The sequence below is a fragment of the Pongo pygmaeus genome, chromosome 15 (genome assembly GCF_028885625.2).
Source record: "Pongo pygmaeus isolate AG05252 chromosome 15, NHGRI_mPonPyg2-v2.0_pri, whole genome shotgun sequence".
In the NCBI taxonomy this organism is placed as follows: Eukaryota; Metazoa; Chordata; class Mammalia; order Primates; family Hominidae; genus Pongo; species Pongo pygmaeus.
This window is the reverse complement of record NC_072388.2, coordinates 99164394-99189045: the sequence shown is the minus strand read 5'-3', so window position 1 is coordinate 99189045 and position 24652 is coordinate 99164394. Positions and strand designations below refer to the sequence as shown.

Genomic DNA, 24652 nt, shown 5'->3' with positions numbered 1-24652 from the left:
CCCAAGTATTGGGATTACAGGTGTGAGCCACCGCGCCCGGCCTAATTTTGTCTTTTTAGTAGAGACGAGGTTGGCCAGGCTGGTCTTGAACTCTTGACCTCAGGCGATCTGCCCACCTCGGCCTCCCAAAGTGCTGAGATTACAGGCATGAGCCACCATGCCCGGACCCAAAACTTGAAAAGCACATATATTGTTTGACACAGAAACATGCCCAAGGAAAATAACTGGACAAGCATGCGAATATGGACACATGAGATACAAAGTACACATACACATAAAAATACAAGAATGCCCTCTACCACATGAGGGTAATCGTGGAAAATGGGGACAACCAACATGTTTAAAAGTAGATGGTGCTTACATTATGGCACATCTTTGCATGGTCCTCAGCAGAGTACCTTAGCCACATAAATGCTGGAAGGCTCATACTTCCTTTTTTTTTTTTTTTTTGAGACAGACCTTGCTCTGTCACACAGGCTGGAGTGCAGTGTTGCAATCTTGGCTCACTGCAACCTCTGCCTCCTGGGCTCAAGCAATCCTCCCGCCTCAGCCTCCCAAGTAGTTGAGACTACAGACACATGCCAACAAGCCAAGCTAATCATACACACTGTATGATTTCATTTACATGACACTCAAAAACAAAAGTGGACTTCATATCTATTTTTAAGTGCAGGGACTGCGGGGAGGGGCCTTTTGGTGTTGACTACATTTTCTTTCTCGGTCTGGCACTGGGAACTGCGCACACACGTGTGTTAACAGTTCATCAAGTTGCATCTGCGTATCTGCACATGGTATGTCACTAGGCTTGGACCTCGGCTGAAGCAAAAGCTTATTCGTCAGTGAGCTGTAGGACCTGCAGTCCATGCAAAGGAGGCCACTACCAGCTGAACCAGCATGGACAACTGTTCCCCCTCATGAAAGCTTCAGATTGGGGTACTCTCACATTGTATGCACACATCCAAACTAGCTGATGTCTCCCACCCTTGCCTCAACAAGACACTCATTCAACCTCAGGGGATGTAGGAGGTCGGGTTCTGGATCTTACTATCTGACACCGAGAAGTTATTTCCTCATAATGGGGCACGGCTTTCTTATCTGAAAATGAGGGCAGGATTAACTGATTTACCTGTGATTCTCTGGCGAATTTAATAACTAGCAGCTTTTATTTAATTTAAGCACTTGCTCTGAAAGTGGTTTTTTTTTTTTTTTTTTTTTTTTTTTTTTGCCCCCAAGGTATCTGCATGTACAAATAAAACAAAGCCACCTTGGGGGCAAAAAAAAAAAAAAAAAAAAAAAATGCACTTTCAGAGCAAGCGCTTAAATTAAATAAAAACTACAAGTATCTGCATGTACAAGTAAAATAAAGCTGGGCCGGGCGCAGTGGCTCACGCCTGTAATCCCAGCACTTTGGGAGGCCAAGGCGGGCGGATCACAAGGTCAGGAGATCAAGACCATCTTGGCCAACAAAGTGAAACTCCGTCTCTACTAAAATACAAAAAAAAAAAAAAAAAAAAAAAAAAGCTTAACTCCCACATCCTGGAGGCAGGCAAGGTAAGTTCAGACGGAAACGTTAAATTCACCTCATGGCTCTTGGGTAGAAACAGACAGTTTAGTAAACATTTGCTGGGCGCTTACGATGCCACAGGCCCTGTGCTCATCACTCAACACTGCCATGGTTAAGATGCTTCCTTACCATGCTCTCCAAGTACTAAGCAGAAAGTCCACAAACTTTGGAGCACTGTCAAGATAGAGAAAGCTGCCAGTACCTGCTCTATGCATGACCCATGGGAAGCATGTTCAAAACATGTTCTTTATTTACTTAAAAAAATCACAAAACTCTCTTACAGTGTGTGTGTGTGTGTATGGGGGTGTGTGTGTGTGTAAGAGACAGGCTGTCACTATGTTGTCCAGGCTGGACTCGAACTCTTGGAACTCTTGGACTCAAGTGATTCTTCTACCTCAGCCTCATGAACTGCAGGCATGCACCACAATGCCCAGATCTCCTAGAGCTTAAATTGGGTCCTAAAGCTCCAATATATCAGGCCCAGCACACACTTTTTCTTTCTTTTTTGTAGAGACAGGGTCTTGCTATGTTGCCCAGGTTGGTCTTGAACTCCGGACCTCAAGTGATCCTTCTGCCTTAGTCTCTCAAAGTATTAGGATTATAGGCCTGAGCCACCGCGCCTGGCCCCAGTAGATATTTAAATGCCACGGTCCTCCAGGTTCTGAGTACTATGTCTCTTCATTTCCCACCTCAATTCTGGTAGCAGTAACAGCAGCAGCAACAATAATGATCGTAATAATATTCACAAATGCTAATAGAGTTGTTACTAGGCCAGGCAACCTGAGAAACATTTTACATTCTAGTTCATTTAAATGTAAGAACAACTCTATGTCCCCCGATTTTATAGGTAAGGAAATTGAGGCACAAAAACATTCAGTAACTTGCTCAAGAGTTCCTCTGCTAGCATATGTCAGAACCAGGACTCAAACTGACCAGTGTGACTCCATGCCTGGTTCTTAACTACCAAGTTCTCCCAAGGTAGGCTCTCCAGCCAATGGCAGGACCATTACCCAGGCAATCAAGACACCCATCCTGGGAAAGCCTTGTTTCTCCCTCCAAATCTACCACTGCAAATGTCCAATAAAAGCCACATGTAATTTTGCTTCTTTGCTTTAACTGCCCGGCTGAGAAACTTTTTGCTAGCCCCTCTCCCACTGTCTACCCTAAGTATCAAGCCAGCCCAAAGTCTTCCAGGTATTTGGGGCCTTTCACTGTGCAAGCCCCGGCGCCTTTCCAATTTCATTTCCAATCTCTTTCCTATCTGCACTCCAGGCCCCAGAAATGCTGCATCGCCCTCTTCCCAGCACATGCGGGCTCACTCAGGCCCTTCTGCCTTTGCTGCTTTTCCCGCCTGCGATGCCCACTCCTGCCTCTGCCTGTGAACTGCTCACCCAGAGCTCCAGCTCAGACGGCACCACCACTGTGGAAGTCTCCCTTAGGGGCTCTGAAGGGTAGTTACTTACTTCCTATTCTGTGGTCCCTAAGTACCTTGCATGTACCTTTATTTAAACACTTACTGCAATACATTCCAGTTAGCTGTTTATGAACCTGTCTACCCGGAAAAACTAAGTGCCTTGAGGGGAAGGCCGCTGTTCATTTCTTATCTATTTTGCCTACACAGTTTCTTGCCCTCAGTAAGTATTTAATAAACTTTTGTTAAACATATGAATGAATAATTAAATTCAAAAATAAATTCTTGACTGTTTTCTCCCATCTCTCTCAAATGTTTGTTCTGGAATATGGAAACAGGATGGCAAGTTTAAAACAGATCTGGATATGTGGCTTCAGGGACACATCTGTACAAATCTATATCTCACAAGTGGCAAAGAGATACAAACTCCATTCTTTCCTCCTCTGAACTGTTAATATCTCTAAATCTAGAGGCAGGCAGCAGGTTTCTCTGAGAACACATGCAACCTCAGCTCAATGCAGTGACAGTGCTAGGATACCCGGAGAGCCAGAGCTGTGGGAGGGCAGAGGTAGAACAAGAGAGGGTCTCGGCATGCGGCTAATACAAAGCCCTACTTACCTCCTTCTTGGGAATTCATGATGTTCAGGGCAAACAGCATTGCATTGGAGAACGTGGTCGCCTCTTCTTTACTTGCAAAGTTTAAGCCGTAGACCTGGCGGGCATCTCGCCACTGGTGGAAGGTTGGCGTGGCCTGATTGTACTTCAGCCCTTTCACGATTGAATAATTGATCACAACCTGGAGGAGAAAGGAGAGAGAAATACGTGTAAATAAATAAAATGTAAGTGAGCTGGAGGGCGCTGCGATGGAGCAAGTATACTGTATCCTTGAGAGGACAGGAAGATGGGGATGGGGTTGGAAGAAGGGAAAAGCAATATCAGGTAGATTTTCAGACCATAATCTATAGAACAGTGAGGGTTTGCAAAACCTGTTCTTTCCTTTAACTAATAATGCTATGTAGTTACAACCTCCAGATGAACAACTGAGCTGGGAGGCAGGTTCCCTGGCTCTGGTTTGGCCCTGCCTCTCAGCCACTCCACTCATGGCAGTCACTGCACTTCGCTGGGGCTCAGTTTCTCCACTTATAAGATGGGGATAATAATTCTGGCTTTACCAATCCAATGGGGTTACTGCGAAGATCACATTGTGATACGTATCTTATCTATTATCTTATTTATAGCTTACCTTCTAGATATAAAGCTCCCAAGGGCAAGTCTTCTATAATTCATATTTATGCCTCCTATAGCCCTCTGCATAGTGTCTAGTACTTTGAATGCATTAATAAGTGGGCTATGTGTCGAAAGAAGAACTTGGGAAAGTTTATGTACCACACATGTATACAGCATTATTCATATCTTATTACTCAATCAAACAGCATCAACTGACTGCCAGGAGCAATGCCAGGCCCAGCAGGGAAGGATACAGAGACAACAGAATCCAGACATTCAGGTGCTTACAAGCTGCCAGGGGATTCAACACCAGGTCTGCCTGACCTCTAAACTTCTGTTCTTTTAGACATTTAAAAGAGGATTATTTCAAAGTACTTTAAGACTATATTCCTAAGTCATGCCCTGGAGGAAAAGATGCTGGGGCTGGAGCCCTCATTCTGCTTCCCATTCCTTCTAGCTCAGAGCCACATGATCTAACATCACAACACTTATGAATGATTGGTTTTCTGGTCTGTCAAATGGAGAAGAATGTGATATGGCTATGGCATGGCACCCTCACAGTGTGTTGTGAGGATTAAATTATATATGAGAAAGTAACTGACACAGCTCCTGGCACAAGGTAGGCTGCCCGTGACTGAAAGGAGAAATATGAAGATCTCTACGAATGGAATTATGCAAGCAGAGTCTGGATGAGGCCGGAGGGCCAGCTCTTAGAGACGCCATGGAAAGGATTTTGCTTTAGAAGTACAAGATAATTCCTCAGATTTTGTCTGGCCTTAAGGTTGCAAGGACTGTGTGATCTGAGGTTGTGGATAACTCTCTCTATGCTGATTTATCACTTTCCTCTATTGCTCCACACTGCTGTGCTGCTGGATAAGGTAAAGCCAGAGGACAGCAAACATGAGTGACATCCAGAAAAGCTGTTTTCCAAGTCTTGGGTGGAAGGTGGGCTCGGGTCTTCCTATGCCAGGCAGAGGCAGGGAAAGGGGAGACACACACATAGTACACTAAATCAGCTAAAGAAACGTAATTGAGGCCGGGCATGGTGGCTCACACCTGTAATCCCAGGACTTTGGGAGGCCAAGGTGGGCAGATCACCTGAGGTCAGAAGTTCAAGATTAGCCTGGCCAATACGGCAAAACCCCGTCTCTACTAAAAATACAAAAAGTAGCCAAGAATGGTGGTGGGTGCCTGTAGTCCCAGCTACTTGGGGGGCTGAGGCACGAGAATCGCTTGAACCCAGGAGGTGGAGGTTGCAGTGAGCCGAGATTGCGCCACTGCACTCCAGCCTGGGCGACAGAGCCAGACTGTCTCAAACAACAACAACAACAACAACAACAACAACAAAACCCGTAATTGTTTCACAACTTAATTGTTACATATTGACAGGCACATATTTTGGCCAACATCTACACATAAGTTCCAGGGTAGTTCTCTATTTTTTTGCTCTTTGTGCCAGGGGTATAGATTCACATGCATACACAGCTAAACCAAAAGAACTGGACTGGGGGTGACTAGGTTTAGTTATAGGTCATCAGAAAAGGACTAATAAGAACTAGCAAATAATAACTAGTAACTAATAACTACCAAATAATAAGAACTAGCAAAGTTAACTGTTGTTAAAACAGCTCTTTAGATTATAGCACACATTAACAGTGGTACAGTGACCAGCATGAGGGAAGAGAAGAACCTGCTCCATTCTGCCCTGGTAAGTCCCTATCAGAAGTTCTGTGTTCAAGTTTTTTTGTTTTCATTTTTGGTGTTACATTTCTAGTGGACAGTAGCGAACTGAAGCAAGCCAGAGGAAAATGCTTTAAAAATTGAAGAAGCTCTCGAAACACCTTATATCAGGAATGGTTAAGAGATACCGAAGCAAGATAAAAGATGCTTTAGTGTCTCATGACTACTGTCTCCAGATACGTGAGGAGATATTCTGGGGAAATGAAATGTAGAACCCTATGATTTGACTTGATTTTTTTTTTTTTAATTTTTAGTACGGTTTTTTGTTTTGTTTTGTTTTGTTTTTTTAGACAGAGTCTCGCTCTGTCACCCAGGCTGGAGTGCAGTGGTGTGATCTTGGCTCACTGCAACCTCCACCTCCCGGGTTCAAATGTTTCTCCTGCCTCAGCCTCCAGAGTAGCTGGAACTATAGACGCCTGCCACCACACCCAGCTAAATTTTTTGTGTTTTTAGTAGAGACAGGTTTTCACCATGTTAGTCAGGATGGTCTCGATCTCCTGACCTCGTGATCCACCCACCTCAGCTTCCCAAAGTGCTGGGATTACAGGCGTGAGCCACTGCACCTGGACTTTAGTATGTTTTTTTTTTTTTTTTTTGAAACGGAGTCTCACTCTGTCGCCCAGGCTGGAGTGCAGTGGCGCGATCTCAGCTCACTGCAAGCTCCACCTCCTGGGTTCACGCCATTCTCCTGCCTCAGCCTCCTGAGTACTGGGACTACAGGCGCCCCCGACCATGCCCGGCTAATTTTTTGTATTTTTAGTAGAGACGTGGCTTCACTGTGTTAGCCGGGATGGTCTCAATCTCCTGACCTCGTGATCCGCCCACCTCCCAAAGTGCTGAGATTACAGGCGTGAGCCACCACGCCCGGCCTGTAGTATGGTTTTTTAAGATGGAGTCTTGCTTTGTCGCCCAGGCTGGAGTGCAGTGGCGCGATCTTGGCTCACTGCAGCCTCCACCTCCTGGGTTCAAGTGATTCTCCTGTCTCAGCCGCCCGAGTAGCTAGGACTACAGGTACATGCCACCATGCCCCATCTAATTATTTTTTTTTTTTAAGTAGAGTCAGGGTTTCACCATGTTGACCAGGCTGTCTTGAACTCCTGACCTCAAGTAATCCTCCCGCCTTGGCCTCCCAAAGTGCTGGGATTACAGGCATGAGTCACTGGGCCTGGCCTAGAACCCTATGATTTGAACTCTCTGGTTGGTTACATTCTTAGAGAGGAACTTAAGGTGAGTGAGAATTTTTTTTTTTCCAAACCTCAAAGTGGCTCTTGGGGTGGAAATGACAATTGAGAGGCAGAAGACGCCTAATCCAGAATACGGACAATATGGCCAGCAGACAATCAATGAAGGGGCTAAACAGTACCTTAGGGATTATCTAACCCAATCCACTCTTTTTACAGTCGGGAAATGAGGTCCAGGGAGAATGAGTGACTTGTCCAAAGTTACACAGTAAGCTAATGGGAAAATTGGATTTAGAAGCCGAGGACTTTGTGATTTTTTTTTTTTTTTTGCCAGTATGGTAGTCCCCACTTATCCACGCAGAATTGGTTCCAAGACCCCCAATGGATGCCTGAAATGTGGGTAGTACAGAATCCTATACAGACTATGTTTTTTCCTATACATACATACCTATGATAAAATTTAACTCATAAATTAGCCATAGTCAGAGATTAACAACAATAACTAATAATAAAATGGAACAATTATAATATTTGGAATGGCACATAATTTAAAATTTATGACTTATTTCTGGAATTTCCCATTTAATTAATATTTTCAGCCTGCAGTGGATCTTGGGTATGTGAAACCTCAGAAAGCAAAGCCACAGCTAAGTGGAGTACTGTTGTATAATGAGCTGAAATCCTTCTTCCTATAATTCCCTCTCTGGTCCTAGCACTAACCTTTGGAGCCTCATAAATCACTTCCAACTCAGGAAGTTTTAGCATATTGGACTGAGAGAGTGCAGTGAAGCCTTTCTAGAGGACGTATCCCAGTTCTGCAAGTTCTCTGGGCTCTGCCACACATGGTTGGTCGCTGATTGAAGGCCCCTGGCCCTGCCGTTTCTGTTCTATCTACAACTGCAGTACAAAGGCTGCTCACCAACTGCTGCTGTTTGGTGTCTACACATAGCCCCCAACGGTCTATGACTGCTTTGAAGACAAGCATACTAGGTACAAGGAATGAGCAGAGGGTTTTACATCAGAGGGTTCTGCATTAAAACCCTGGCTTTATCACTTTTCAGTTGTATAACCTTAGACAAGTTGCTCATATCCGTTTCCTCATATGTAAGATGAAGATAATATTATAAATAATACTGCACTGAATATTCCTGTGAAGATGTATTTCTACAGGATATATCCCTGTAAGCCAAACGGCTAGAGAGACATGACCATTACAAAATTTATATTTATTATTTGAAAACTGACTTCTAAAACAGGAGAGTCCAGTGCAATGTATTTTGGATGTATATGTGGTGACATAAGGCCAATGTCACTTGACCATTTGTTGAGGTGGCCAGTGTTTATTAACTGCCAGACCTGACCAGCCAACAGCTAAAATCTCAGTACCTAATGGTTCCACCTCTTTGTTTACTCTGCTTAGAGTGAGTCAAAGGATCCACCTGAACACGTGCATTTTTGCAAGTCCACTTTTGGGTGAGGCTGCTTCATTGAGTACCCATCACCCAACACTCACTTGTAGAGATAACCATGTTTCTTATTTCTAGCACCATTGGCAAAATGTGTCTGTTCTTAAGCTACATAGAAATGGACTCCTGTGGTATACAGTATGTACTCTTTTGTTTCTGGCTTATTTCCCTCAACACAATGTTTATGAGATTCACCATGTTATTGCATATATATTGCATATATCCATATGCAATAACAAAGTGTTGGGATTATGGGTGTGAACCACCGAGTCTGGCTGAATTCTTATTGACTGCTACACAGTATTCCATTTTTTTAACCACAACTTCTCCATTCTCCTGCTGATGGACATGGGTAGTTTTGCATTCTTGGCTGTTATGAATACAACTGTTATGAACATTTTCATACATATCGTTTACTGGATATAGGTACTTGTAATGATATAAGAAAAACTAAAGTGTTTTTCCTATTCTTTTTGAGACCCCAGAATGAGATGGGGTCTCATTCTGTCACCCATGCTGGAGTGCACTGGCATGATCATGGCTCACTGCAGCCTCAAACTCCCGGGCTCAAGGGATCCTCCTGCCTCAGCCTCCCGAGTAGCTGGGACATAAGTGTGTGCCACCATGCCTAGCTAATTTAAAACTTTTTTATTTGTAGAGACGAGGTCTTGCTATGTTGCCCAGGCTGGTCTTGAACTCCTGGGCTCAAGTGATCCTCCTGCCTTGGCCTCCCAAAGTGCTGTACACTCATACAGTCAAGAGCCACTGCACCCAGCCTCTATTCTCTACTCTCACACAACAAGCAAGCAATTCTGCAGATTCTCAAGTAGACGTCAAGTGTCCTCTATAATTCTGACATTATGTACCTGGAGACAGCATCAGGTTCCACAGGTTGAGGGCTGAGTCCCACAACACTACCCCAACTTCAGATGCCAGTCGCAAGTGCAGGTTGTGACTTCTGCTTCCGACCCATGGGCTATAAATCAGGGTTATCATGACCCCTGCCTTGGGTCTGATGAATTTGCTAGCATGCTCACAAAACTCAGGGAAACCGTTTACCTAGGTTTACGGGTTTCTTAATAAAGGGCACAACAAAGGCTACAGATGAGCGAGCAGATGAGAGACGCACGAGGCAAAGGATGCGGGAAGAGGGTGGAGCTCCTCCACCCTCCCTAGGCATGCCCCCCTCCAGGAACTCCACCAGGTCAGCTCTCTGGAAGCTCTCCCGACTCTGCCTTTTTGGTCCTTTTATGGAGACTTCACTGGATGGGTACGATTGACCACTGTGTAGAAATGTGATTGGACGAAAAGGGTATGACCTCACACTAACAGACGGAGTGGGGAAGCCCAGCAAGGCCTGTTGATTCAGATTCTCCTTGGCCTCTCTGTAGCATTCCTTCCTCTAGGGTATGGGGCGGAACCCATTCTGAAATGAGGGTCTTAGCACCTACAATCAGACAAGGTAGGTCAGGGAGTTTTGTTAAGACCAGCTTCCAGTCAGAAAAGCAGGGGACGATTCCTGCCTTGGGGAGAAAAGGAGCGGGTGAAAGGAGGGCAGGAGAAAGGCAGAGAGTGACTCTTGTTTTCTGAGGCCGGCAGCATGCCGACATTCTAATAAGGGCTCTGGGAGCTACCAGCTAGGAAGTGTGGATGAAAACTAATACATATATGATAATATCACAATCTTCTGTCCAGTGACCATGCCAAATTCACTTAATAGAATTATATTGGTATATATTATTATATTACTATAATAGTTTGTAGCTACTTTCACATTTTCCACATACACTATTAAGTCATCTGCGATGCAAGATGGTTTTGCTTCTTCCTTTCCAACTGCTAAATCAAAGAGGTGACAGTGAACATTCTTGTCTTGTTCTTGAATTCAGGGGGAAAGTGGGATACTGGGTATGACGTCAGCTATAGTTTTTGTTGTTGTTGTTTGTGGATACCCTTTATCTGATTAAATAAATCACTTTTATACTTTTAATTCCAAGTTTCCTCAGTTTTTATCATGAAGGGATACTGAATTTTACCAAATGCTTTTTCTACATCTGTGAGATGACCTTACGGTTTTCCGGCTTTATTACATTAAATCAATCTTGCATTCCTGGAATAAATCTTATTTGTCAAAATTTTCTTTTTAATACATTGTTAGATTCAAGTCATTAATCTTTTGTTCAGGCTTACTGCATTATTGTTCATTAGAAATAATGGCTTGTAATTTTCTTTTAAGGTTCTTATGCAGTTTTTGTATCATGGTTATACAGCATGGTTATAAGAAGACACTATAGGAAGCGGGCTTTGTTTCTCTCATCTCTGAAGGAGTAATGTAAGATTGTCATTGTTTCTTCTTTATGTTTTTCAAGGAATATGTCCATCTTATCTAAGCTGTCACGTTTACTGGCATAAGGTTGTTACTAACGTTATTCTATGTTTTTAGTTTATAGGATCTGTAGTGATTTCCCCTTTCATTCATTATATTGGCAATTTGTGTTTTCTCTTTCTCACTCTCTTAGAGGTTTATTAATTTTATTTTTTTTCAAAGAACCAACTTTCTCGTTCAAAAAAACCGCGACATTTTGTGTTTCTCTAGCATACATCTGCTTTCTATTTCATTAGTTTTTATTTTTTCCTTCCTTCTACTTTTGTTGGGTTTAATTTGCTTTCATTTTTCTTCTACCTTCTTGAGACAGTGGCATAGATCACTGATTTTCAAATACTCTTCTTTTTCTAATATATGCATTTATAGCTATAAATTTCCCCATATGTACTTTTTGGGGCTTTTTTTTTTTTTTTTTTTTTTTTTTTGAGACAAGGTATCACTTTGTCATCCAGGCTGGAGTGCAGTAGTACCACCATGACTCACTGCAGCCTCAAACTCCTGGGCTCAAGTGATCCTCCAGCTTCAGCCTCCTGAGTAGCAGGGACTACAGGCACATGCCACCACACCCAGTTAATTAAAAAATTTTTTGTTGGTAGAGGCGGAGTCCCACTATATTGACCAGGATGGTCTCAAACTCCTGGCCTCAGGTGATCCTCCCTCCTTGGCCTCCCAAAATGCTGGGATTACAGGCATGAGCCACTGCACCCAGCTCATATGTACTGTTCTATCTGCATCCCACAAGTATTGCTATATTGTCATTATTGTTCAGTTCAAAATATTTTCTAGTTTACATTGTGATTTCTTTTCTGTCTCATGGTTCATCCAGTATTAGACCACTTAATTTCCAAACATCTGGAGATTTTAAAAGTTACCCTCTGTTACTAATTTCTGGTTTAATTCCTCTGTGGTCAAAGAACATACTCTGTGTGAGCTCCATCCTTTTTAACTTGACACTTGCTTTATGGACCAGTATATGGTCTATTTTGGTAAATGTTTTATGTTTACTTGAGAAGACTATGCATCGTACAGTTGTCGGCTATAGTTTCTACAAATGTAAATTAGCTCAAGTTGGTTAATAACGTTATTCAAATTTTCTGTCTTTACTTATTTCTATTTCTTTATTCAATCAGTAGCTTGGAGGTATGATTAGAATCTCCAACTATGCTGTTGAATTTGTCTCTTCTCCCTTTAGATTTTTGCTTTATGTGTTTTGAAGATATATGAATGGATTCATACAAATGTAGGGATGCTATGACTTCTTTTTCAATTGCCCTTTTATCATTAAAAAGGTCTGTCATTATCTTAGGAATACTTACTGCCTTAAAGTCTACTTTGTCTGATATTAACACAGCCACATCAATTTCTTTTGGTGTTTGTAAGGTTTATCTTTTTCCAATTTTTTACTTTTAACTTTTTGTTTTTGGAGGCCTCATTGGGATCTCCTTATCAGCTTTATTTTAAAAATAATTCTCCAAGGTTTGGCAGGACTGATCTGGACACTTGCTGAAGGATTAACATTTTAAAATGTCATACTTTCTGCACAGGAGCCCATAATTACAACGTTTACACAAGTTTTATTCTGGGGAGTGTAGGAGTGCCTTTCCTCTTCTTTTAAAGGAAGGTCTTGCAACTCCAAATATAATCATGGACCACATAATGATGTTTTGGTCAACAACAGACTTCATATATAATGGTGGTCCCATAAGACTATAGTACGGTATTTTTAGTATACTTTTTCTATGCTCACGTATGTTTACACACACAAATACCACTGTGTTACAACTGCCTGCAGTATTCAGTACAGTAACATGCTGTATGGGTTTGTAACCTAGGAGCAACAGGCTATACCATACAGCCTAGGTGTGTAGTAGGCTGTACCATCTAGGTTTGTGTGAGCACACTCACATGACAACAAAATCCCCCAGGGGCACATTTCTCAGAATGTATCCCCATCATTGAGGGGTGCATGACTGTACTGCCTTCACATGTTTTGGGGGCCTCTGGGTAAAAAGAGTCTAGAGTCCTCTACAAAAAAGAAAGATGCTTGATGGTGGAGAACTATCTTCTTGACCCCATATATGCCTGGATCTAAAAACTACAGAATCTACAGACTGGCAAAGACTTTGGAGGTCTCATCTCATCCAAGTCTCTACTTGATGATAAACTGTCTTTCTCAGAATCTTACCTCTCAGGCTGGCAATGTAACACTTTCCATCTTTCAACAGTATGCTTGTAAGAAAGCTCATCCTTTTACTGCATTAAAATCTTCTTCATTATAGCATCCATGCAATATTCCTAGGTCTGTTCTCCGGGGTCCACACTGAAAGTGAGATTTCTCTTCCACATGGAACCCTTCAGAGACTTGAAAACCGCGGTCATATCCCTTCAGTTTCTATTTTCTCCAAGTAAATATCTCTTGTTACTCCTTCGATTGTTCCCCATATTATATCACTTTCAGATCTTTCACCAGTTTGGATGCCCTTCTTCTTGTAGATTCCAGTTTGCTGTACTCAGATGCAGTCCCAGCATTCTGCGGGAAGAATGAGCCACGCAGAGCAGAGCAGAACAGGACTGCAGTCTCCCTTCTTCTGGACCTCTCCCTCCATGAATTCGCTCCACCTCTATTAATTTACTCTATTAATTTATTCTACTTCTATCAATTCACTCTACTTCTACTAATTCAGCCTGAGAACTCATTAACATTTTTTGTTTTTGTTTTTTGAGACAGTCTCGCCCTGTCACCCAGGCTGGAATGCAGTGGCGCAATCACGGCTTACTGAAGCCTCAACCTCCTGGACTCAACAGAATCTCCCACCTGGCCTCCTGAGTAGCTGGGACTACAGGCATGCCCCACCACGCCAAGATAATTTATATATATTTTTTTTTATAGAGATGGGGTCTCACTATGTTGCCCAGGCTGGTCTCGAACTCCTGGGCTCGAGTGATCCACCTGCCTTGGCCTCCCAAAGTGTTGGGATTACAGGCATGAGCCACTGCAACAGCCACATTTTTGGTGACCAAAACTCATTCTCAACTAAAAATCCTTTAGGTTTGTCATCCTGAATGTAAGATTTAGGTTAGATTTTGGCTAATAGTACTACAACTTACTACATATTTTCTCCACAACTGATTACCTGGTTTTATGTCCACCTATTTAGCAAAATGGTGATGATAATTCTTGTACCATTATCCTTACTGGGAGAATGAAATAATAGACATGAAAAGTGCTCCATTAACCATAAAGAGCATTAAACATGGTAAGATATCCCTATTTAGTTATAAAACCAGGAATCTTTGACTCTCTTAACATATCTGACCACTTTAAGGTGGTAGTCCACACGGACCAAAACCAAATCTGTGAAAATCAGTCTTTCTACTGAGGTCCCTAAAAGTTGTTATGGACCAGATTTCCTGCCATTTTCTCTAATGTCTTGGTTTACCAAGAATCTCTTTTCTATTCCTAGCTAAACATGCCCCATCCATGTGGACAGACATCCTCAATCCTGTCTGATAGTCTGTCTCCTGAACATGTGATTCCAAGTGGGAGGCTGTGCTCCGAACTTCTCAATCAGACTCTAGGAGGTCTCTAAGTTAGGATCAACACTGCCCTCCAAATTTAAACAGGATACCACTGAAGACTGCTGTCAGTCCCTCCCGGAGTGGGGAAAAGGTCTCCTTCTCAACATGTGGTTTCCTCTCAAGGAGCCTGTGAGGTGTTGAGGTCCCTGAGAACAGGTGGTGTTTGGGTTGGGGAGCTCTCCCTTCCCATGCCCTTTCCAGTACACCATGCTGTCTTCCTACTACGCCCTGGAGGGCAACCAAGAGGCAGGAAGGGAATGGAAAACTTGTCATAATAAAAGCAATCACTTAGGGAACACCTACTATGATTCAGGAACCGCACCAGGTAATGGACCTTGTGTCAAAGACATGGAGGTATTGCCCTCACAAGCCCCAACCACCAGGTGTTCTGAAAACTTGAGATATTTTTGACTGTCACCATAATTGGGGCCAAAGGTTCTGTATATCCTGCAATGTGTGGCACAGTGTGTCACTAAAAGGCAGATGTAGAATTAGTCAATTGGAATTTTAGGAAGGCAGCTTCTAGAAGGTTTCTAGAAAGACATTTATACCATTATACCACTAAGGCTCATCAACAAGGGAAAGGGATGCCTTTGGAGGCACCAAGATTTCAAGGTTAGAAAGACTATCTTTTCGGAGTCTCGCTCTGTTGTCCAGGCTGGAGTGCAGTGGCGCGATCTCGGCTCACTGCAAGCTCCGCCTCCCGGGTTCACGCCATTCTCCTGCCTCAGCCTCCCAAGTAGCTGGGACTACAGGTGCCCGCCACCACGCCCGGCTAATTTTTTTGTATTTTTTAGTAGAGACGGGGTTTCACCGTGTTAGCCAGGCTGGTCTTGATCTCCTGACCTTGTAATCCACCCGCCTTGGCCTCCCAAAGTGCTGGGATTACAGGCATGAGCCACCATGCCCAGCCAGAAAGACTACCTTTTATCAGGTGTCCTGGGGTAGGGATGTCTCTGTTAGCCATGAGCATCATGAAACTTAATAGGGCTATTTTGATTAAGCAAAAACCCAATCAACAGGCAACACACTAAAAACAGAACCCAGAGTTTCTGTTCTCTCTCTTCTGATTGCTGATTCTTTCCAAGATAGCAGCTAACCTGCCGCTCAACTTAGCTGAAGCTTGACCCACAAAGGCTGCCACAAGATGCTGTTTATATAGAGTTTTTCACAAATGCTATAATCACAGATCTGTTAAATTCACTGCTATAAATGCTCCTGTCAATCTCTAAGAAAAGAGTTGGAGGGAGAGCACCAAACTAACCCAAGTCACTGTGGTTAAGTCGCCCAGCCTGTTTCTCCACGTCCCTATTTTAGTCCATGTCACATCAGACTATTTTGCCATTAATTATGTGTGTATGACTATTCATGACACAGGTGGACATGATTGTTCCCTCATATTTATGTAGGTATTTACTAGCTACACTCACAAACTATCTTATCTGATTTGCCTAGGTTGAACTATTAGGGACAGAAATGACCCCAGGTTCTCCAAACCATCTTGATACTCTTTCTAAAGTAAGACTTAGAAAGTTGATGAACCCCAAATCTTAACAGCCACCTTACATATGAGTAAGATGAACACGTTTTTGCAATATTATTTTTTCAAAGCTTTCCCATATCTATTATTTATTTTAATCTGACAATAACACAGTGAAATAGGCAGGGTGTGGATCACTGTCTCCATATGACATAGGTAAAAAGTGAAATCCAGAAACAGTTTGCTTAAGGTGTCATACCTTGAACTATGACGATATGGAGTCAAAATCTGAGCCCAGGTCCTCTGATTCCGAATATTGACCTTTTTGTTCTGACCTCTTAATGATACGTGTGTGTAAGGGGTGGGTGGTGAGGAGGTGGTGTGCAGGCTCACGGGTATAATCTGTAATTCCAGCACTGACCTGCTGATCCTGCAGCTTGACTCCAACGACTCTGAAGGTATTGCTGGCAGTGTTGTGGTAGATGTTGATCCGGCTGAATCCCTGCTGGCCAGGTTTGATTGGTACCCATTTCTTACTGGTGTCATCGTAGACCATGACGGAAGCCCGGGCTTGGCAGATACTCTGTTCACTGCCGAGCAAGAAAAAACTGGTGTCAGCCTCAGCCACAGGGGATGGAAGGTGACTTTGCCCTTTTCTGAAATAGAGGCCAATTGCTACTTGACATAAAGAAACTTTCCAATTGCCAGAACTTCCACCATCTATGGAAGAACTGCCTGGTGAGGTGATGAGCTTACATTCTCTAAGGAGCTTGCAGAGTGGAGAGAGGTTCTGTGCCAAAACTTTCAATAGCTTGGAAAAGACTCACAACTTTGTTTTCAGGGGAGAAGTTGCTTGAATAAGAAAGGAATTACAATTATAATTTGCCAACTGTTCACAACATTCCATGTACTGTATTAAACAAGAGAATGTGGCCAGGCACGGTAGCTCACACCTGTAATCCCAACACTTTGGGAGGCTGAGGCTGGTGGTCCACTTGAGGTCAGGAGTTCAAGACCAGCCTGACCAACATGGTGAGATGCCCCCTGCCTCTAAAAATACAAAAATTAGCTGGGCATGGTGGCACATGCCTGTAATCCTAGCTACTTGGGAGGCTGAGGCACAAGAATTGCTTGAACCCAGGAGATGGAGGTTGCAGTGAGCCAAGATTGCGCCACTGCACTCCAGCCTGGGCGACAGAGCAAGACTCTGTCTCAAAAAAAAAAAAAAAAAGAGAGAGAGAGAGAGAGAGAGAACGCATTATTAAAGCACCTAAGCTTCATGACTTATGAAGCAGCTATTTATTACCTCCATTCTCCATTTTTTTAGATGAGAAAAAAGTGGCTCAGAGACTTGCAAAGATGTATACAAGTTCACACACATATTCAGTGATTACACTGGGGATTTCCAACCACTTCTGTCTGACTCTAGAGCATGTAACATAGATAATATTCTTTGCAACATCCAACAAAATGCTTCATTTATGGTATTATGCTAGGTAGCATCAGATAAGCTATGTAGGGAATGAAGTATTTAGGTGATCTAAAGAAAAATGCAACATAAATCAAAATAAATAGATGGCTGCACCATACTTTGCTGAAGACATTTACATAGTAAAGCAACCTCATTTGTTCAAAATATGACAGAGAAGCAGGGGAGAAGCCCCTGAAAGGATAAAATAGCCATCACTCAAATTAATACACTAAAACTCCTGCCACGGTATTCAGGGAAAGCCTCTCGGAGTCCACTGGCTCTTCATAAACCTAATCATCTTTAACATCTTCTCTAGCATATTAGAATTCCCAAATTTAAAAAAGCAATACTCATTTCTTTCTTTCTTTTTTTTTTAAAGAGGGAATTGTGATTGTGCCACTGCACTCCAGCCTAGGTGATAGTGTAAGACTGTCTCAAGAAAAAAAAAAAATAGAGTAAACTGTACACAGAACCAGACAGACGCTGGGTCAAATCACAGTTCTATCCCAATGTAAATGAACCATAAATCAAGTGATGGGCCAAATTCTGGCACTTACTGCTTCTGGTACACTCAGTTGCTAACTGTGACAGTTGACAAGTAGGTGTGTGTTCTGGATGCTGTCTCAGGAGCTAGGAGAGATCCTGAGATGCAGCATGGTCTTGGTTAACAAAACACGGGTTTTATTAAATCAGAGGGATCTGAGCTGGTGCCCAGCTCTACCACTTGCTGGAAGGTGACCACAGTGCCCTTGAGATGATTCTGGGGGAGCACTCTGGGAAGGTGCTGTGTGAGGTGCAATGCTTTCTAGAGGCCCTGTGTGGCAGCCATGGAAGCGCGCCCTTCAGTCGCCCTGCAGGAGAACCTGCTATGGGAGCAGAGCTGGTGCACAGAGGCCATGCTGCTCCCAGCCGCTGACTGAATGTGGCAGGGGGACCAGTGCCAACCTATTCCCGCCCAACACAGGACTCTTCTGTGGGGGAAGCCTTGGTGTGGGGACACCTTATCAGCCTGGCCCAAATGTTCTCAGCACTGTGATGTGGTCTGAGATGCTTCTAGTCCATCCTTCCTGGCCCTTCTCCTTTCGCAGACTTTTGACCTGTGTCAGAACCTGGCACAGAGCAGGTGCCTAATAAATGCTCACTAAATAATCTCAGAGCTGAAAAGAACTATAGACACTAATCCATTTTTGTGTCCAATGATGCTGCCCTCACAAGTCCACACTGAGCTTTGGGTGACAGGAAACTTTACTATTCTCCAAAGCAAACCCGTTGGTTGTAAATGGTTTTAATTTGGACAACTCCTCCTTGTTCTGAGTGACATGCCACTCGCAGCTCTCCAGAGTCACACAGGGTGCTCTGCAGAGCCTGTGACAACCCACCGGATAGCTGAAGGAAGAGCGCTTCCTTCCATCAGACACACGACAAAGCTACCAGTCCCCTCGCCATCCCAGTAACTAATCAGTCTGGGTCCTAAAACTGGGCACAATATTCCAGGCTTAGTCTGATCAGTAGCTGTTAGTGAGTCAAAAAACATTAATGAAAGAGAGATGGGTAGAACAGTACCTGCCCTCAGCAAGCTCCCAGCTAGTTAGGCAGTCAGATGAGTAATTATAAACCTTATCCAGCCTGGAGGGATGCGGGGGAGGGGGACACGGGAGGCTTTCTTCTTTTAGATTTTTATTTATTTATTTTTTTGAGACGGAGTTTCACTCTGTTGCCCAGGCTGGAGTTCAGTGGCGCGATCTTGGCTCACTGCAACCTCCACCTCTCAGGTTCAGGTGATTCTCGTGCTTCAGCCTCCCATGAAGCTGGGACTACAGGAACGTACCACTACGCCTGGCTAATCTTTTAAATTCTAGTAGAGACAGGGTTTTAAATTTTAGTAGAGACAGAGTTTTACCATGTTGCCCAGGCTGGTCTTGAACTCCTGGCCCCAAGCAATCTGCCCGCCTCGGACTCCCAAAGTGCTGGGATTACAGGCGTGAGCCACTGCGCCAGGCCTGGGGAGGCTTTCTGAAGCAAACGCTGTGTGGGTTTTAAGATGAAGACTTTCAACCCCTAGATGAATTCAGGAAGGGGATGTGGGGTTCTAGGAGGAAGAGACAGGCAGCTGAGCAGAGGCAGGGAGGCTATAACTGCACGGCATGTAGAGAACCGCGAGCACTAGGTGGGGGTGAAGCATACCTGGGGTATCACACACACCTTTTAGGGGAGTTACAGAGACGGCATAAATAAAGCACTGTGCTTGCCACTAGATGCCTGAAGACCAATAACCATTTTTCTTCTTGTAATTATAGCTACTACAGGTTCCTTTTTTTTTTTTTTTTTTTTTTTTTTTTTGCTGTTGTTAACACTTTAGGTTCAAATTAAACTTGTGGTTAACCAAAACCCCTGGTTTCCCCCCACCCTTTGAATAGTATTGGTTTGTCTCTTATTTTATTGCTACTAACAAACCCTAAATGCAAGAAAATACACACATTTACTCTACTTAAGATTTGTTTTGCTAATTTGGGCTTATTATACCCTTGAAATTTTTTTGTTTTAATAAAATCTCAATTGCTGTCTAACCTCGACATTGCCTCTGAGCAATATATATTCACTTGCCTTCTCAACATCTTCACCTGGATAAATACTCATACACGTCCTCCCTAAGCATCATAAATTTAATTTTTCCAGATCATCTATCCCTTGAGGAAATCTAATTTATTATTATTATTATTATTATTATTATTATTATTATTGTAGAGACAGGGTTTCGCCATGTTGCCCAGACTGATTTCAAACTCCTGGGCTCAAGTGATCCTCCCATCTTGGTCTCTTTGGTCTCTTGAAGTGCTGGGATTACTGGCATGAGCCACTGTGCCTAGCTATAAGGAAATTTGATAGGCAAATGTTTTCTTAAATTACTTATTGAATAAATGAATGGATGAACTATTTTTTTAAACATACACATACGAAATTTCATTTACTAAATGGTTCCCATGAGGTCTTCATGTCTCATAGGCTCCTTTTATATGATCAAAACAATCTGTTGATTAGGTGGGGAGTGAAATCAGTCAAAACACACTGGTTTGTTCTGCATGGTATTAAATTACCAGGTTGGTGGACTTCTTTCTCCCCTGGGATCTAACAGGCATCTCTGAGCTATAGGTATAACTAGAATTTCTCTCTTGGGGGAAGGCTCTTTTCAAACAAGCAGTCCAATTCCCCTGTCATTTTGGGCCTTCGTATATGTATTTGTGGGGTCCATATAATTTGCACCTGTAATTTCCCTCCGTGTGTCATGTGAGACCTAAACTCTTAAAGCTTCAGACTGCACTTCTATCAGCTTATAGGAGAAAGACCATGTGACTCTAGGCCTCAGTTTCCTCATCTGTACAAGATGAGTCTGACCTCTGAGCTCCCTCGGACAAGCACTGAGTACTCACTGAGCTCTGCCCATGAGCCCAGCATGGGGCATGGCACAGCAGGGAAGATGGGAAAAACCACAATCTTTGTCCTGTCGCTGGTTCAGCAGTTAATTTTTTTAGATCATACACCAAGCCTGTCCAACCGCTTTGAATGCAGCCCAACACAAATTTGTAAACTTTCTTAAAACGTTATGAGATTTTTTTTAAAAGCTCATCAGCTATTGTTAACGTTAGTGTATTTCATGTGTGGCCCAAGACAATTCTTCCAATGTGGCCCAGGGAAGCCAAAAGATTGGACACCCCTGCTGTATATCACAGACCACTTTTGAATGTCTGTTGAAATCTCTCACTGAAGAGAAAAAAATAAAAAGCAAAACACACCCCAGATTTTCTGCATGTAACTCTGAAACCTAATCATAGACCTTCCAGGACCTGATGTAGGAAATCAGTAATGCATTTCAAGATAAAACTATTACACAGGCAGCTGGGTGTGATGGAACATGCCTGTAGTCCCAGCTACTCAGGAGGATGCAGGAAAAATCTTGCAGCACGGCCCTCCGTGATGACAGCCTGAAGTCAATCTCGGGCTCTCACTCTCTAATCCTTCTGGAAAAGTTCAGCCTCTGTGCCCCCGGACTCTCGCTCCCCTACTCCCTGTGTGGCTGGGAACAAGGTTTCTGAAATTCTCATGGGCTTACATAGACACGCCATCCTGGCCCTGTTATTTCCTTGAAGGACAGAGTGTAAATTCATAAAGTAAGGGCAAAAGGAAGGTCCACAGGGTGGAACGAGGCTAACCACAAGAGGTTTTTTGGGAAATGTGAGTGCAGGGTTGAACTTGGAAAAAGCACAATCCAGAGAGAGGCTGGCTCCTGCAGCCCCATGCTTGCTTCCCCCTCTGCCAGAGCGCTTTTCAGTTTGTCCTGCCTCTCAGAATCTGCTGAGGTGTCTGCACCACCAGCCTGTGAGCTCCTTGAAGGCAGGAACTGTTTTGTTTTCCCTTTGGTAAAGCCAGTCCCTGTATGCTGTAGACATGAATAATTGTTAAACAAATGACCCCGACTGTGGGAAAAACAGTGCATTTATGATTGTGTGCCCGTGGGAACATTCTACTCACAATCCTCTCCATTTATTCTCAGAAAAAGTGTAACTGCCAGGCAAAAGCATCTGTCACAGATTACCATCAGCCTTTTCTCTCATAACAGCCTGGGATGGGCGAGTCAGGAAACCACAGCTCTGCGGGTGGGCTCCTGTGCAAAGCGAGGCTCAGCCCTGTCTGCTGCCTCTAAAGGTGCATCTCAGCTCTGTCTGGGCCCAGGCCTGTGGAGAAAGACCCGCTCCTCCAGAGGGAGGCCTCTGGGAAGGCACAGGCTGCCCTCTTCTGCTCCTCTGGAGTGTCAGCCTAGGAGCCACACTCCTTCCTGGAAAGCAGGCAGCCAAGGCCTCACTCTCTCTCCCTGGGACTGGCACAGTGGTCCTGCTCAGCCTTAATGCTCGGACTTGGGAGCTCCTTTTGGACAGAACAACTCTTCATACTCTGTCTTGAGGGCCAATTTTGTCTTCCCAGTGGGACTGTGAACCAGCATTTGCCCATAATAGAAGGGTTTCCTAGGAGGCAGGCATTCGGCACTAAAACTTGGATAATCCGGGGCAAACCAGGGTGAGTGAGCTGCCCTGCTGGGAACTCCTTTCTTATCTTTCACCACAGTAATCATCGCAAGGGTGGGCACCTAACAAGCACCCCACCAGCTGATATGACTGGACTTCGCTCCCTACTTCCCGCTGTTCCCCACCCAGTTCGTCTTGTCACTTGCTCTCTCCATTTCCTCACCCTGCCCCACCCCCACCCTGCCGTCACTCTCCAAGCCCCCACTGGAACCTGGCCCCTGGCCCAGAGAATACACTTAAATAAGCCCAGACAAGGTTAATGCCTTTCCACTTCCAGCTCCAATGCATTCTTTCTGGCTCTCGAGTCACTGGGCCCGTTAGTGAGCCAGGCACTGCTGACTACGTCCTCACTTCTGAAAACCTCTCCTCCTTAATCCCCAGTCTTCAAATTCTTCTGGCATTCCATTTCGCTCTCTGTGATTCCTGTTCAGCCTCCTTCACAGGTTTCCTTTCTACTTATCTTTTATGTCAAGTGTTTTTAATCCGGGGTCCAGGGAAAGGCTTGAAGAGTCTAAGAAACCTCCAAAATTATCTGCAAAAGTGAGCGTGCACGCTGCTTGTAGAAATGCATTTACCATGTTCTTAAATGGGTTTGCTCTCCAAAACAGATTTTAAAACCAATGTGAATTATGTGGAATTTCTTCTCATTTTACTCTATGCTCATGATTCTCAAAATTGTATGCACGGCTAGGTGCGGTGGCTCACATCTGTAATCCCAGCACTTTGGGAGGCTGAGGCGGGAGGATCACGAGGTCAGGAGATCGAGACCATCCTGGCTAACCAGTGAAACCCCATCTCTACTAAAAATACAAAAAAAAAAAAAAAAAAATTAGCCGGGCAAGGTGGCAGGTCCCAGCTACTCCGGAGGCTGAGGCAGGAGGATAACGTGAACCCGGGAGGCAGAGCTTGCAGTGAGCTGAGATTGCGCCACTGCACTCTAGCCTGGGCAACAGAGCCAGACTCCACCTCAAAAAAACAAAATCAAACAAAAAAACTGTATGCACTGTAAGAGTCAGGTGAGTGTTTACTAAAACACAAATCCCTAGGCCCCCATTTAGTAGATTCTGATGTGGTAAGTCTCAGGCGGGGCGGGGTCTCTATTGTAACACACGTTTGCTGGTTCTAGGCAAATGGTCCATGAAGGAAACTTTGAGGACCATTCGCTTTCACGTCTCCTCATGGGCTCTGTCATCCATACCAGGGTTTACACGAGCACCAATACACTGACAAATCCCATGTCGATGACTCTCCAGTCCTGTCCTTTCTTCTAAAATATGGAGCCACATTTCTAACTGCTGGAGATAACTTAGAGACCTCACAATTCAACATGCTCAAGAGAGAAAGTATTCTTTCACTGTTTCCCATTTCAGGGAATGGAAGCAACACCTACCCAGTCCCCCGAGTCTGAAACCTGAAGGCCATTTCAGATGCTTTTTTGTGCTTCACCCTCCATGGCCCAGTGGCCATCTATTCTAAAACATCTTTTGGATCTGTCCCTTTCTCTCCCTCCTTGCTGCCAGTCCCAGCCCTTGTTATTTATTTTAGACCACAGCCTCCTAGCTGTTCCCCGGCCTCTGGTTGAAGTCTCACACCCGCAACCCTTAAATTGCAATGTCACCAGAAAGACCTTCATCAAAGGCAAACTGACTGAGCCTCTTCCCTCATTGGGAGCTCTGCCACTTACTAGCTATATCAACTCATACAAAACTTCTGTGTTTCCCAGTTTTTCTATCTATAGCTTATCCTCCTTTATCTACCCATATCTTTCCTCTTTCCTCATCTTCTTTATAGGGTTGTCTGGAGAATTAAGACTTAATATGTGTAAGCACTTGGGGCAGCACCTGACCCCATGTGGCATGAGGAAGGGAGTCACCGTTGTTACGGAATATAATCCCAGCTCTGGGGCAGGCACTCAGGGGCCTTCACGTTGTAGCCCTTGCCAAAGCGTCCACAGCCGACCCAACCCTTGTCTTAGTCTTGTGGAAATGCACACAGGCCCCGAACCCCCCCACCCAACCCGCACTCTGTGGCCTCTGCTGTGGCTCAGGCCACTTCCTCTGCCTGGGATA

General features: G+C 44.0%; 1 protein-coding gene across 8 annotated transcripts in view; it reads right to left on the bottom strand.

Annotated features, from left to right (window-relative positions):
- The window catches only part of EVL (Enah/Vasp-like), a 172980-nt gene that overhangs the window by 42900 nt on the left and 105428 nt on the right, over positions 1 to 24652 (bottom strand). For all 8 annotated transcript variants that reach the window (XM_054448214.2, XM_054448209.2, XM_054448210.2 and 5 more), the window contains exons 2-3: positions 16456 to 16624; positions 3594 to 3771 (exon numbers count right to left, since the gene is read on the bottom strand). In XM_054448214.2, coding sequence (XP_054304189.1) covers positions 3594 to 3771; positions 16456 to 16624 — 347 coding nt within the window. The remainder of the gene's footprint in view (positions 1 to 3593; positions 3772 to 16455; positions 16625 to 24652) is intronic.